At 45.8% G+C, this 16,166-nt stretch overlaps 1 protein-coding gene across 1 annotated transcript in view; it reads left to right on the top strand.

The window, feature by feature from the left end:
- Positions 1-16,166, top strand: part of MEDAG (mesenteric estrogen dependent adipogenesis) — a 351,608-nt gene that overhangs the window by 135,577 nt on the left and 199,865 nt on the right. The window contains exon 2 of the mRNA XM_069640788.1: positions 3,704-3,810. Coding sequence (XP_069496889.1) covers positions 3,704-3,810 — 107 coding nt within the window. The remainder of the gene's footprint in view (positions 1-3,703; positions 3,811-16,166) is intronic.

The raw sequence follows: 16,166 nt of genomic DNA, 5'->3' as shown, positions 1-16,166 counted from the left end.
GTGAACCCTTGGTGGATCCAAAAATCTTGATATGGGATGACTTTAATATTACTTTAACATTTCATTAATATGGCATGTGTGACAGGCAAAAATGAATTTGTTCGACTGAGTGATTGCACAAAACAATTTTCTGACGAGAGTTAAGTTCTTGTGGCTACAAGAAGTGGGCAATCGAAACCTCTATAAGCTAAATTGTCTAGTAGAGGAGGACATACCAGCGCACTCGACTTGGAAGAGCGGCAGATACTCTGCTACAATTGATTACGTGTTTGTGAGCAGTAATTATATGCCCCCGATAGGCAGATGTGAGGTTCTGGATTCAACTAGGAGTGATCATAACATTTTAGAAGTGAAATGGGATGTACATAAACAAGACCCCAGACAGGTGTTCAATGTACAAATCGAGTGTTCTGAAGGGAGAAATCGTTTGAGGATGGATGCCACTTGGGTGGCCTTATATTGCCACAATTTTAGGGGGGGAATTATGAATCCCCAAGAGGGTAACCCCTCCAACATGATTGACTATACCCCTTTTTTGGTAGATTTTAGGGTTACTGGGGGCCCTGGTTAATGGAGTATAAACTTCTCCCATGAACACACCTTTGATGTGGACCTAGTCAAGACCAGGAGAAAACTTAGGGCAGATTTGAGCATCATAATGACAATAATGGGCCCTTACAGGGAGGGATTGTTGAGAATGAGGTGCCAAAAGCACAAAAACTAGGTGAGATCCCAAAAGAGTTTGATGTTGCAAGCAGATGCAGAAAATATGCTGCTAAATACTGCCAATAAAAACATGCGTGAAATCTGTCAGCTAATCACCTTCTTGGGTTCCCCCAACAGGCGATTCAATTAAATCCCGTCCCCGAAGAAGTGGGAGTGAAAACTTTCTCTGCTTTGTTTTGGAGCCCACTTGAAACCGCACAGGGGTAGATTGGGATTGGGCCTGGCCCATTGGCTATGATGATGAAAGCTTGATGACATTGATAAAATAAGGGCCAGCAATTCGAGAGCCCCACGATCTGGATGGCATCACAAATATTATGCTAAGTGCTAATCCTGAGGAATGGGTAACATTTCTATCAGTATTATTTGGGCAGGTTGCCACCTTCAAACGATTTACATGGTCATGGAAAACATCTATAATAATTCAGATTTTTAAAAAGCGAGCAAGAGAAGATCCGAAAGACTATCGCCCTATTGCTTTACTCGATGTGGTGGGGAAATTATTGGCCTCCTTTTTTATTAGAGGCATGTAAACTGGGCAACGTGATATGGGGGTTTTGACAAATTGCAGTCTGGCTTTATTAGAGAGGTGGGCACGAGCTTCAATGTTCTGATGTTAAAATCCTAAAAACGCGTTGTATGACTAAAACGGTGATGTTATAGCTGGCATTTATTGACCTTGAGCAAGCTTTCGACTCAGTGGCCTGAGAACTGTTGTGGGCCACATTAGGTAGATGGGGTTGTCCAGAAGGTCTGGTGCAGACCATTAGGGTTCTGTACACGGACACTTCCATTAGAGTCCGCTTTGATGGGGAAGGTCGCTTGTCAAAGTCAATAGAGACATGGAGGGGCTTGAAACAGGGTTGCCCATTAACCCCCGGCCCTTTTAACTTATTTATTTTTGATTTGACTGATACACTAGGCGAATGTCAAGCGTTCCCTCCTAGATTGAATGGAAGAGCAGTGGGGCATCTATTGTATGCTGATGATCTGGTCTCAATAGACCAGACCCCCATAGGAATTCAGCATACAGTGAACACTCTGGAAACATATGTAGGGAACAACAAATTTAAGAATTAATGTGGCACAATCTAGGTTTTTGGTTGCTCAAGCTTATGTGGGAGAAAAGGCCAAACAGAGTTTGGTTTTTGAACCAGGAACCACTGACCGAAGTAGAGTCATATATGTACCTGGCAATGTTGCTTAATAACAGAATGATGCCCCAAGGGTGGCTGTGTTAAGCTCGAAGGTAAAGAACCTTGCATCCTAGGGAGCAATATTGTTGAGAAAGTATGGCCGCTTCTCCTTGACTCCTGAGTCCTGTGGTGAGATTTTATAGGCTACAAGTTGTCCCTATTCTAATAAATGGGGCAGAGACTTTTTTTGCTACCTCTCACGCTGTATGGCCTCTACTAGAGGGGTTGTTTTGGAGGAAGGTGTTGAAACTCCCAAGGGGGACCTCGATTTAGGTAGTGCGATACCAGTTAGGCCTGATTTCGCTGTATGCAATAATAATTTGGAAATCGTTATCCTTGCATCGCAAATGTATTGTGGTGTCGCCTAGGAGAGGTTTTAAAATACTGAACAGTGCCTTGGGTAACAGCAGTGAGTCAATACTTGAAGCTTGGAGAAAGTCCTGTCGAGCAATAATGCTGAACTTCGGAGAAGACATGCTCGAAAACCCCATGCATGTGCAACTTAAAATCCGGAGGAAGGATTGGGCTAAAACAACTGATGAAAAAGCAAAATGTAAGTTATATCAAGATGCCTCATTAGAGCTGCGCTCATATAATAGGCTGGCAACCTATTTATCTAAATTTCCAGAAATCTTATATAGGCAGCAATTTTTAAGATTTCGCCATTAATCTTTTTCCCACAAAGGAAATCCTGATTGCTGGAAGGAAATTGAACAGCTTGGATGGATCTTGTATGTTTTGTAATTGCAATGAGTTTAGAGAGACATTTACTTTTACAGGACTGACTGATAAAAGAACATTATATTTGGGTTGCTTTTTTGAGGAAACAAGTTCATTGACCCTTGAGGACTGGTGGGTGGTTGTGAGAGGTGGAGAAAGAGTCTCTATGGTTATTGCTTTTATGAAGTTTTTACAGGCCGTGTTTAAAATAGTTGATTTAGGCCTAGAGACGTGCATGTCTGATCAAATGTATATGTATGCTATTTTTTTGTTGTTGTTGAAAAAAGTGGTTTTATATATCTGATGAAACACGTTTCTGTTTCAATTTAATACTAATCGGTTTTGATGTACAGTGTGTTCATTGTGTGGTGTGTTTTGGTGAAAGGTCTATGTTAGGCCAAAATCGCCAAATAAAAAAGAAAAATAATTTACTTTTTTCTTAGCTTATTTTGCACAGAAAAAAAATCACAGCTTTCCTCAAGATATGTTTTTTTCCTCTGGTCACGTTGCTGTCAGAAACAACTGTGGCTGGTTCTAGAAAATGCAGACTCGACAACGCTGACAAAGAAATTGACCTAGAGAGAGACCAAAAAAGGAGTAGAGAGGGAGAGCGCGTGTGCGGCATACTACACGCTGGGCAGCTAGTTGTATCTTAAATCAAAAGGACAGTGTTGAACTCTGCTTGAACATCATTAAGCTGAGTGCCTGCCCGAATATTTTCACATTTAATTTTCTGCGACTCCCTGTTGGTGGCACTAAACAACCTCCAGAAAAGAGGGCAATTTACCCACTCTATTCTCACTTTGAAATGGTAATCAACGGTTTTATAAGAATGGTTAATCTTAACATTGTTATGTTTCAGTGAGTTGGTCAGAAATGCAGTATTGCTTTAAATGATTGTAGTGTTTGATGATTCTAACAAGTTTTTGTTATATGTGAAAGCATTTTGTATTTCAGTGAATTTATCTTGAGTTTTGATTCACAATGGTAACTGAAATTCTGACTTAAACTGACATTACATGAAATTGATTACTTGTATTTATGGATTATTTTCATCATAGGGTTGTGGTACTGAAAAGCCACCTGGATTACAAAGACTACAGAGAAACTATTCTTTGCAGACCCATGCTATTCATAACAACTGCGAGAAAGGCATCATCCCCCAAAGGTAGGCGAATTCCTTCGTTAATATGTCTGCAGTGAAATGTTTATTTGAACTTTTAAACTTTTTCTGAACATTGGAAATTTCATATCTCCATGTAAAAAAGGAAAGGCAGTGATTATAGTCCCCATGGTAAGCCCACTTCTTGACCATGCATATACCAGAATTTTTCATTCTCCCACTCCCCTTTCAAACTCTTCTCTCGTGCGCTGCCTTTCCAAGGGATTAAGGAATTCGGCATAGGGCAGGAGATGCAGGGCCATAAGTCATGGCAAGGGAAAGGAGGTTCACATGAAACCCCTACAATAACTGCCATTCACACCCAGGGAAGGGTGCCAAGTGAATCAGGAGGCTGGAACAGCAGGCGAGAACACACTGTGTACTACCCACTGTTTCCAGCCACCAAGACCCTTCCCTGGGTTGCGCCATCTTGCTTGTGGGGAGGCAACAGGGAGCCTTTACTTGTGGCCTCCCCATGTTGCCATCCTCCCCTTACCCCCAAAAACATACTACACCCTTTTCCCAACCCCCTCCCAAATTACCTGCTGAAATGTAGCTTTGTGCTCCGGTCCCCCGCGCTCCTCTTGTCCGAGGCCATGGTGTCGTCCATCTTACTTTTATTTTTATATGCAGGAGATTGGGTTCACACAATAAACACGCAAACCATTTGCCGTAAAAAAAAATACATTAAACTATTCGCACCCCGGATGAACTCTGGGGTGCGAATGGCTATCGTGACGTTGTTGTGGTAAGCAAGCGTTTTCCCCTTCCACCACCCGTGGGTCCATTTTGTAAAAGAATGAAGGTAATAATTATCCCAGAGTCAGAAGGCCATACTCTGCACAAGATTTAAAGAGGGTCCAGGGCCATTACCACAGAGTATGGCCTTCTTCCGAGGGGTTCATGGCCATTATCACTTTGGGATTACATCTGGGGTGTCAGTGACTTTTATTGGACCCAAAAAACGGATTGGGTGCAGAGCACAATATGTTTTGTCTGTAAAACAAATAAACAAGAAATACAGCAAAGATGACTGCAATGGAAACGGCAGGTGAAGAGCATCCCTTTTTCATGTCCTGGGTTTGACCCATCGAGGTGATCGAGCTAGCGATCCATGAGTGGTGCAAGGTAAATGTAACCTTAGGGCTGAGTGGTATTCATGGATATCATTTGGGGGTCACCAGGGGTTACAGATGTGACCCCAGGTCATTCCCTGTGGCCCCTGGCACCACCTCTGCGACCCCTGTTCAGGGACTACAGAGGCAGTGTCAGTGGCGTAACAGGGGCTCCTGCAGCACGGGGGGCCCTGCCACACTATGTCCTGGGGGTAGCCAGAGATTCCAAAGAGAAGTGATTTCTTTCTAAAATCCTTCCTCCCGAGACTGCGCTCCAGCTCCCCAATCTCGCGCCACAAAGGACATTTTTAATTCATTGCAGCTGGAGATGGGTGCATCCATCTCAAGACACAAATGAATGACTTCCTTTTGCAACACGAGATGAGGTGCCCAGGCTTCAGTGCACATGTTAGGAAGCGCTCCACGCTTGAGGACATCCTGGTTTCCCTCTGTGCTGTGGAGCAGTCCTACTAGAGAGGAGTCCTGCAACGCCTGGAAACAGGTAAGAAAAGAAAAGTGTGTGTATGTATGCGAGGGTGTTGCATGTTTATGATGTATGTCTGTATGTCTGTATGTATGCTTTCATGCATGCAATTGTATTATGTATGTAATGTGTGTGTGGATGAGTGTATAGCGTGTGTAAATGAGGTAGTCAATGTTGTGTGACTGTGTGCTTGTGCTCGGTCGAGAAGCTGATTTTGGTGGTTGGAGTCAGAGGGGTGGGGAGAGGAGCTGGTGTGAGGGAGTTTACATTTCAGATTTTTAATAGGCATCCATGATAAAGCAAGCATGATATGTGTTATGACGTGGCTAGACTGGCATTTTGGTGCAGTCAGTCCAGTGTGAAAAGCCAGAGGGTGTTTCACTGCGTAGACCCCAGGGATCCCTTATTCAGGTGGCAAGGGCATGGCCATCACCTTTGGATCCAGACCCTACTGGTGGACAAGTGCGGGAGGATCACCTGGGTGAGGTGTGCTCAGGGAGAGGGAGAGGAATGCCGGATGGCGGGACATCATATCCCCTTTCCAAATACCCCTGTCCATCCTATTTTATAGGATATTGCAACTTTTCAGATTCCCCCCTTTCCTACACAAACACTGAGGCGAGAAAGAGGAGGTGTGAGGCTGAAAGGAGTACCACCCATGCAATACATTGGACATGTCCCACTAATAAGATCAGGTAGGGTCAGGCAATTGATCTTAATTACAAACACCTGGTACCTATTAGCTCTCCCCACACGGTTAAAAGGTTGAACACTGAGGCACACTCTGAGCAAGGCGATGCACGAGAAGGAGCAGTTATTGCAGGGCGACGGCGAACCAGGTAGAGCAGACCGGCAGGCTGAGGGATGGAACCGAGGTACGGAGAAACCTTGTACTCCCTGGGAAGAGATTGTTCCCTCGAAGGGCCTTGAAGGTTGTGCAAGGAAGCCCAGCTGTAGAGAAGAGACAAACATCTATTGTGTTTCAAAGATACCAGCCACCCTCTGGGTGAACGGCAGAGTTGGGGATGTACTGTCGGGGTGATCTCCCAGGGGCCGGCAGAGCCGTCCGCAGACCTCCAGGGCTGGGGAGGCCCCAACTCCTCCCGCGTCCCAAAAAGGAGTATGAGGCACATGCAAGAGCAAAGTAATTACTGCTGTTTATTATAGTAATGGCAGGGATCGTTCTTCGCCCGTATGCATCCCGGGAGACGCTCTCGTTCTTAGTGGGGCTCTCAGGCCCTTTTTACCGTAGTATGATGTGCTCCTCGCGTCACCTGGGAAAATCTGTCACAAAACCTATTGCCACTTCGGGTTGGCTCCCTGAGTGGTAGGCTTAGTATAGATGCTTAAATGGAGGAATGTTAGTGGATAAGGACAGGTCAGGTGGCACACTTGGGGTGTCCCTAACACTTGCTACAATAAATAGGTTACACAGGGACCCTTGGTGATTGGCTAACCAAAATGGCGTCAGTGAGGAGCCCCTCGTACTCTGATTGGTTCCCTTGTGAGCCCCCAAGCCTGGGACCATCGCTGTTCCCAGCCCGCGAGGTACCTGGTGTTGGCAACATTGTGCAACTATGTGTTAGTGGCGGACAATGGACAGGTCTTTGCTAGTGGCTGATGATCACGCCTTTCCCATTGGTGTAGGTGTCCAACTTGTCGCTTCGTTGTTGCAGCCTGCGTCCCAGATGTGGGACCCCGGTGACTTTCTGTCTCGCGAGCTTGGCATGTTGTCATTTGGGCTTGGTCACATGTGTAGAGACCGTAGCTGGAGCAGAATTATGAGTATTTGATTTGTTTTTCGGCCCAGAGGTGTGCTTGGCTGCGGCAGGTGTAGCCTTGGCACTGAGTGCTCGGCATGTGGATTGCAACTTTGTGCCTTGGTGGTGGGCTCTCGCTGGGACTCGTTCTGCATGGTCAGCGCATTGCTTTTCGTCTCGAGAAGGTTTTTTTTCGTCTTAGAGGCTCCGGCCTGAGGACTCTTGCTTGCGGCCTACTCGGGCCTAGTTATTCTGGGAGGCGATGTCTAATTAGTAACGCAGGGTGATGGAGTGTCACAAGTAGTAGTAGATATATATTGGCATCTCTATGGGGGTAGAGTAGCATGAAGCGTCTGCAAGTGTATACACGAGCTCTTCAGGCATCTTGTGTTTCTGCGGTGCTGTAGGAGGCCTATGTGAAAAATAACGATGATGCATGTCCGTGAGTGTGTCAGTCCACTACGTCATAGCACTGAGTATGTTCTTTGTGTGAGTTGGTGTGTGAGTGACCAAGGTGCATGGTGGCACGGGTGTTCTCGTCTGTTGGCTATGTCGTCATGGCATCTCTAAGGCCAGGGTCTGGATGAGAATGGGGGGAGGGTGTTTTCCCATTTTCCCACTTCAGTCCCCCCTCTGGTCGACTTGTCGACCACAAAATTATTCGCTCTCTTGTCTCTGTGTGGTCTCCATACCTTTGTTATCCCTCCTAAGTGTCCATACTGGTTCACATGATCTTCAAATGACCAGTACATATACACACATCCACCACCGGGTTTGCAGTAGACCCACTTCCCAACATAGCTCTTCTGGTTCGTTGGGTTTTTTACCTTCACAGACGGCGGGTGCGAATCATTTTCTAATATTTGCTTGCGCAATCTCTCCCTTTCCTTTATTATTATATCTGTGTGTCTGTCGTCTTCTGCTGGCATTAAGGTGTGCATGCCGATCATTTCCATCATTTCATCAGTCGTCCGTGCTGTCCGGGCTCTCCACAACCTTAATCCTAAAAGGGCAGCCATTCCCAATATTATGCACCCAGCTATTATTTTAAGGCCATCCGACAACCATGATGGCATCCATGACCACAAGTAAGAAAACCAGATGCCATCTTTCTTCACTCCCTTAGCTTCTTCTTCCATCTTGGCGTGCATCTTGGCAAGTTGTGATACTGCCTCGGTGAGGGTGCCGTTATCTGCGTTGTTAGTAGGGATGAATGTGCAACATGATTTTCCAATTGTTGCACAAACTCCTCCTACCATTCGTACTGTCCTCAATTCTTCTTTTATTGCATTAAATCCATTGACGGTGGAGTTTATTGTCATCATTAGCTCCCATCTTGTTATTTGGAGCCATTTAGCATTTGCATACGCCTGCGGTCCTGGATGTATTATTGATGAGAAGAACATTGCCGCGCTGCTGAACAGTCTGTGTCCTGGTGGAATGTCACTGAGAGCTGTTTCTGATCTTGCCCATAGGTAGTTTCCCGTCAGTGGCTCCCCTTTTCTTTTTACTTTTGACAATATATTTGTGCCGGTATTTTCTTTTCCTCCTTCAATCGTCACAGATCTTTTCCTCCTTTTATTCCCTTGATCCATCTTAGGGAAGTTCGCCAAGTTCACATCTTTCTGTGGTACCACTAAGGATGGTACTTTTATGTGTACCATGGTGCATAGTCCGTTCCAAGATGGCGGCAAGCTGTGGTATGCCTTATCTCTGCAGCTCTGCAGGCCCAATAGTGGTCCATTAAAACCACTGTACCGGCACCCTCCTTAGTTATGGTCACTATCCTTTTACAGTTGCTGTTCCTTCCGACATGTACGTCACTGTTGTGTTGATCACATAGTGTCGGTGCAGTTAGTGGAAGTATTGATACCGGGTCTTGGTCCTTCTCTAACCAGGTCACCAGTCCGGCTGTCTTAATCCATCTGTTGAAACACTTGTTGTTTTCTTCGTCTATTTTTGCTATATTTGGTTTTGTCAGTGTTACCATTTCACTCCCCACAACCCCGTCTTTCCCAGCACCCCATTACTCCAGCAACTTCACTTGCACGCCATTCACTTGGTAGGTAGTTCAGCGTTACTTCCTCCGTCTCTCCTTTGTCTGGCCCATCCGTCATGTACTGGAGTCCTTCTGTTAGCTGCCAGTAGTTATTGTACATGTGGAGTGTCTTGATGAAGTTATTTTCATATGGGTATGTGTCTCTCGTCTTCCACTTTATTATTGCCATCCTCCCTTGGAAAAGTCCTTTTGTTTGGAACAGGGCCATGTTTATCAGACATTCTACTGATGTTGCTGGTACTTCAGTAGCCACAAATGTTCTGGAGGCGCTCATGGCGTATGGGATCAGTGAGCACACATACTCACTGATGAGTTGTCCTTAGTTGTCCCCTTACCAATTTTGGACATGTGTTGATACCACATGTTGTTTGAGACGTGTGCGGAATCTGTAAGATATGTGTCAACCCCATTATTATCAACATATGTGCTACGTTTAATCCTCCCCCCGTTTGATCTTGTTCTGCTCGTACCACCTGACAATGTACCTGTTGCAGCCGTGGTAGGGGGTGCAGCCAATACATAGTGTGCCTGCCAGACAGTGGCAGCAAGTAGACCAGTGATAAACAACAAACCTATAATTTTTAATGCAATAGCTAATATCACCGGCATTTTCCCCTTACCTTTGCTGCGGTCCTGCAGCTTATTATTGATGATATAGGTGCCCGCCTGAACATTTCTAAAAAAAATAGGCATTCATTTTGTTAGTTCTGTTTATTCAAGCTCTCCCTATCAAATAATCGTTTAATGCCCAAGCGAAAAGCTGCTCCCACGCGTATCTTGGCAACCTATCTCTTAGGGCTGGTAAATGTTCGTGGAGATGTGGGAATGATTGCTCTATGGCCAGAAGGAACGTGTTGTAATACACACATATTTTTCTCTTCTTTAAATATTTTGGTCTTTTTGTAACATATACAAATTGGTGTGACATGCTTCGGGTGTGTCGCCATTTGTGGGCAGCATTTACCCCTGGGCCAAACGCAATGTTAGTTACTTCACTTTTCTTTATATGTAAACAGTTGTACGCGGTACCTGCAAGTGCGAGACAAAAAAGAGAAAGAAAACATGCACGTGTCTTCAAGTGTGGTGCGATATGACAGTTTGTTAGACAATGTCCTTTTATTTAGGTAGTGGCATGGGTAGGGCTGGGCAGAGCAGTATTTTGTTTGCTCTGTGATCTCATGACCATGGGGTGGGCTATGGGCGATTGCCCATTTGAGTCCTTAGGGGTGTTAAGGGTTTGGGAGGGGTCAGGGGCTGTGTTACCATTGTCTTTTGTTGCTGCTGCGTTGTCTTCCATTGCTCTTGCTGCTGCGTTGGCCCTGTAGTCGACGCAAGGGCGGGTCTGATCTTTGTAGGGCTTCATGTCGTGCAGGTGGGTCCAGACCTGTTTGTCCCGTAGCTTCACTGCTCTGGTAGTTACTTTCTCAACCTGGTGGGGCCCAGTAAATCTTGGGCTATTCCACTTTCTAAGTGCCAGGCTATTATTGAAGTCTATGTAAAAAGGACGAGTATACTCGTCCTTGGCACTTAAAGGGTTAACATTACGAAGGAGGACGTGATCTCCTTCTCTTACTGTCCACTGTGCTGCTTGTTCCTGTCCTTTACTTTTATGATCTTCTTGTTGGGTGGTCTTCGACCCGCCCCGCGTCCTCTCGATCTGTTGAGAGATAAAGGTGACACTGGTAATCAAGGAATTTATATATTCGTACATTTCATCACCAAAAACAGTTTGAACAGGGTGGCAATCTTTTATGGCCCTTGACGGTGGTGTCAGTGGAAGGTGCTTCTGGCGCCCGGTCACCACCTCGTGGGGTGTGAGGTGGTGATCCGACCCTGGCCTGTTTCTTAACTCAAATAGTGCTAAGTGGAGCCAGTAGAGCCAGCTCTTCTTGGTAGATTGCTGAATCTTTGCTATTTCTTCTTTTAGGAGGCCGTTGAGGTGTTCACACACGCCATTCGCCTGTGGGTGATACGCACATGCAAACTTGTGCTTGATGCCGAAGAGAGCAGTTTATGTGCTGAAACATTTCATTGGCGAAGTGTGGGCCATTGTCTGACCGCAATACTTTGCACACCCCCCACCTTGGGAACACCTTCCTCACCAGGAACTTTGCTGCTCTAAAGGTGTCTGCATGGGAGCATGGACTGGCTTCGATCCACCTTGAAAATGGGCATACTACCACAATCATGTATCTGTCCCCTTGACATACGTTGATCATGTCAACGTAGTCAATGTGGAGGTGTAGGAAGGGTCCTTCCGGCCGGGGTATAATACCTTTGATCACTTGCAGTGTATGAGCGGCCGTGAACAGTTGGCAAGGGAGACAATTACTAACAAAATTTGCAACGTGTGAATTTAATTGGGGACAGAACCATCCCTCCTTAATTTGTGCTGCAATCACCTCTTTTCCTGTGTGTGCGGGATGGTGTAGTTGGGTCAGGGCAGTTTTAAATAAGGCCAGGGGCATGACTAGTTTACCTGTATTATTTTGCCGCCATAACGCGTCTGTGGGGGACATTGTGCATCCCCTTTTAACCCATAGTTCTTTCTCTGCCATGGGTGCTGCTGCCTGTAACTCCATTATTTCATTCTCAGGGATATGAGTGTACCCATCTTTCATCAGCATCCCCCACTCTCCCCTTATCTTTTCCTTTTTCTGGGGGGATCCAAATTTCCCCGTAGTACGCAGCATGTTTAGCATGTGTGTCTGCTGTTTCATTACCTTTGGAAATGTGATCATCCCGTTTGTATGGGCCTGACACTTCACCAAAGCCACTTCTTTGGGGTCTTCAATTACTTCAATTAGTTCAGCAAGTAGTAGGGCATGTTGCACTGGGGTGCCGTCTGCCCTTCTAAATCCTCTTCGCTGCCACTTAATTAGCCCAGAGTGTACAGTTGAGTGACATATGCACTGTCAGAATATATAGTTACTCTTTTGTCATTGCTTTCTTTTATTGCCAAAATTAGGGCCACTAACTCTGCTGCCTATGCAGACTAGTGTTGTGGTAGCTGGACACATTTCACTAGAAAATATGTCCAATCCTCTGTCAATCTCACCACTGCTGCACCTGTTCTGCGGACCCCATCACTTTGGTCTATTGTTGAGGATCCATCAATGTACAGTATTTCTCCCCCCTCTGGGGCGTTTTCCTCTACTTTTCTTGTGCTGGAATATGTGTCGATAGCTTGTGTGCAGTCATGTGCATAGTTACCATCTTCCACTACCTCTGCTATGAACCTTGCTGGGTTCACGTTGCTGCACCTTACAATTGTTAACTCGGGCCTGGACAAGATAACTTTGTATCCTGATGCCCTTTGGTCAGTGTTGATTTTGGTTTATTCAAAATGGCAAAAATGGCATGCTCCACATACAGTGTAGTTGGGCAACCCATTGTTATTGAGGATCATTTTTCCACCGCAAAGGCTGCGGCAGCCAGGCTCTACTCGCACGGGAAGTGTCCTAACAATACAGGGTCCAGGTGCCCACTGTAAAATGCTACTGGTTTGTGCCCCATGCTAGTTTTTTGTGTCAGTACTGCTCTCATTGCTGCTGAGCTACAATGTGAAAAGATGAAAAATTGTTCTTCATAATTTGGGGTGGCTAGTACTGGTGCTGTGGATATGGCCTGTTTTAGTTCCTGAAATGCCTCTGTCATTTCTGTGGTCCATCTTAACTTCTTTTCCCCTCTCTGTGCTTCTTTTAGTTCCTCAAGCAGTGGTCCTGTGTATGAGCTGTAAAAAAAAACCCAAGCCCTGCAGTAATTGCATAGGCCTAAGAACTGCTTTAGTTCTCTCACTTTCTGTGTTTGCGGTGTGTTTGTTATGGCCTGTGCCCGTTGAGGTGCAATGTTTCTTCCATTTTGTGAAATGAGCTGACCTATGTAGAGCACTTGTTCCTGGCAGTATTGTAGTTTTTCCTTGTCTATCTTGTACCCTTTTTCTGCTAACAAAGTGAGCATCTTCAGTCTCTCCTGCACTTCTCTTCTGTTGTGCTGCAGATGATTATGCCATCCACATATTGTAGCACTGTGCTCTCCATCTCAATGTTTCCTAAGTCCATTTATATCACCCTGTTAAAGATGGATAGTGACTCACAATAAATACCCCTGGGGCAACCTCGTGTGTTTCCATTTTGTGTTGCGGTATGTGAAACTTGTCAAATCTTGTGAGTCAGGGTGTAGAGGTATTGAGAAAAATGCGTTTTTGATGTCAATCGCAGTGAATCGTGATGCCTCTGTTGGTATCCCACATAGTATATGGCTGGGTTAGCCGCTATTGGGTATTCTGCCTCTACAATGTGGTTAAGGGGTCTTAGATCCTGGATGAAACGCCAAGACCCTCCCTTAACTTTGCGCACAGGGTACACAGCAGTGTTGCATGGGGACTCTGATGGTACTAGTATACCTCTTTCTATTAGGGTGGTTATTGTTTCATATATTCCTTCATCTGCCTCTTTTGATAGCGGGTATTGCTTTGCTCTCGGCAGTATGGCTCCTTTTTCCAACTTTACTTTCACACCTCCAATGCTCTTGATGCAGCCTACGGCAGATGGACTGGTGGTCCATAGAGATGCAGGTACTTTTGCCATATCTTCCTCATAAAACAGCACTACTGTAGCTGCTGGTGCTTCTAGCGCCAGTGCCATTCTCTGTGCTACGTCTCTGTATGTTACGGTCACCCAGATGTGGGCATTCATTTGAAACACCATCTCCCCCTCACCATTATCATCTGAGAAGAGCTCCTCATCAGATACTTGTGTTAGTCGGAACCCTTCTGCTAGAGCTATAACTGCCCTCCATGCATTCCCTTCCCTGTCTTGGGCATGCACCGCCATGTAGTCCTGCGTTGCCCCAATGCTCTCAATGCTCAGTGATATCCTCGTCCCTTCCCTCTCACTGGATGGTGTTTCGGGTCGGAAAAGGTAAGCTGCTGGCCTCCTCCAAACCTTCCCTTCAATTCCTGGCAGCCATGCTATTGCCATGTCTGTCCCATATTGGAATAGTTCTCCATCTATTGGTTCTGCTCTTGCTACTGTTTTGCCACATTACGCCTGTAATATTTGTCGTGCTGTGAGCATGCTTATGCCTGGTGCATAGCAAATTATTCCCTTGTCAGTAAAGGAGATAGTCATGTTCAGTCTGCTCATGATGTCTCTACCTAGTATGTTCACTGGTGACTTTTTTGAGTATAGCAGTGGCAGTGACATATCATGATCACCTACAGATAGGGAGATGTTATCTGTGAAAGAAACTAGCCCTCGAGCCCCAGAAAATCCTTGAGTGTTCATAGCTTTGCCTGACAGTGGAAACTTCCCCTCTCTTATGCATGACCTAGTGGCCCCTGTGTCAACTAAGAAGGAACATTTTTTGTCACCTATCGTTACCTGTGTGCGTGGTTCCTCCGCAGGGTTAGGTGTTATTGATAGGATGGGAAACATCAAGGACGTCTGTGGGCTGTCCTATTGTGGGTATAGTGACTGTCCATTTCCTGTGTATGGGTTGTGACCCAATATTGTCACCTTCCCAAGCTGTGTCTGGGCTACAGGTGTGTCAGTAGATGTTATCGCATTGTCTTGTATTTGTGCTAATTGTTGGCCAGTTTGGACCTGCTGTTGCTGCTGTATACTTGGCTGTTGCTGCGGTGGTGCATGTGCTTGCATGTGTGGTTGTTGTTGCTGTTGTGGTTGCAATGTCCGTTGTTGTTGTGGCATTTGTGTTTGTTGTGGTGGTATTTGTTGCTGTATCCCCTGCTGTTGGTAAACCTGTTGTTCCCCCACAGGCCCTTGCTGTCCCTGTTCCCCCAATGCCGCCTCTGCTGGTCTCATCCTACATGTGCGTGACATGTGTCCTACTATCCCACATATCCAACATGTCGGTGGTTCCCGTGCTTGCCATTGAAGTCCTCCTATGTAGTCCTGATACCCCTGCTGTCCCTGTTGATTGTAACCTCGGAACCCTCCCCCTTGCTGGTGGATCGGTGGGCCATATCCCCTCCCTCTCATTTGCCCGCCCCTTCCTCTGTAGTTGTTTGAGTACCCGTTTCCCATTTGCATATAACCTCCCATCATTTGTTGTATGTATGTCGGGGAAGGAAGCAGTTGCTGTGTCACTACTTGTGCTTGCTGTGGTGGTGCTACCTGTAGTTGTGTTGTGTCTTGTGTTACCATTGCCTGTGGTTGTGCGGGGGCTGTTATCAGCACTCTCTCCATGGCATATTTTGATAGCTTCTTCTGAACCAATTTTGCTTCCTCTGCCTTCCTATCCTCCTCCTTTTTGTTTCATTTTTTCCTGCCACATCCTGCAATAGTGTACTATTGTCAGTTGTATTTCTGGCCATCCTTTAGCTTCCATCCCCACCAACTTCTTTAACTGTCTCTGTACTTGCTCCAGGAGCCCTTATACTAGTATGTGGTAAAAAATTGCTAGTGTTTTGTCCCACGGTCCTCGTGTTTCCAAGCGCCACTTCTCCTGAATCTCCTGGATGTATTCAACAGGATTTTCATTCTCGCGCATCTTTCGTGATGTAATTGCTCCTATGTCTGAAGTGTCTGGGAATTGTACTCTCAATGCTTGCCAAAGCGCATGTCTGCAATTGGCAAATGGTGCTCCATCATGTGCTGTGTCATGTATTTTCACCCCGGGGAATCCCGCCCTCTTCCATATGTCATCAGCAGCATCCCCCTGTATGGAAATTAGAAGGTCTTTCACGTCTCCCACCTCTAATGTTTTCCCCGCAGTGTGTTTTTCCATCTCATATATCCACTTTCCAGCTCCTGCACTCAACGATGGGAGTCTGCATTTTATATTTTCCTTGACTGGATGTTTCCAGGGGATGTATTGTGGTCTCGTTCCTCCCCTTTCTAGTAGTGGCATTTAATTGTACCCCCTCTCCTCTTCCTTCATCCTCCTGTGTGGTGCTATGTCATTATATTCATCATTTTCTG

Source organism: Ambystoma mexicanum, chromosome 7q, assembly GCF_040938575.1.
Source record: "Ambystoma mexicanum isolate Mex_15411 chromosome 7q, UKY_AmexF1_1, whole genome shotgun sequence".
In the NCBI taxonomy this organism is placed as follows: Eukaryota; Metazoa; Chordata; class Amphibia; order Caudata; family Ambystomatidae; genus Ambystoma; species Ambystoma mexicanum.
This window is presented reverse-complemented; position numbering and strand designations above follow the sequence as displayed.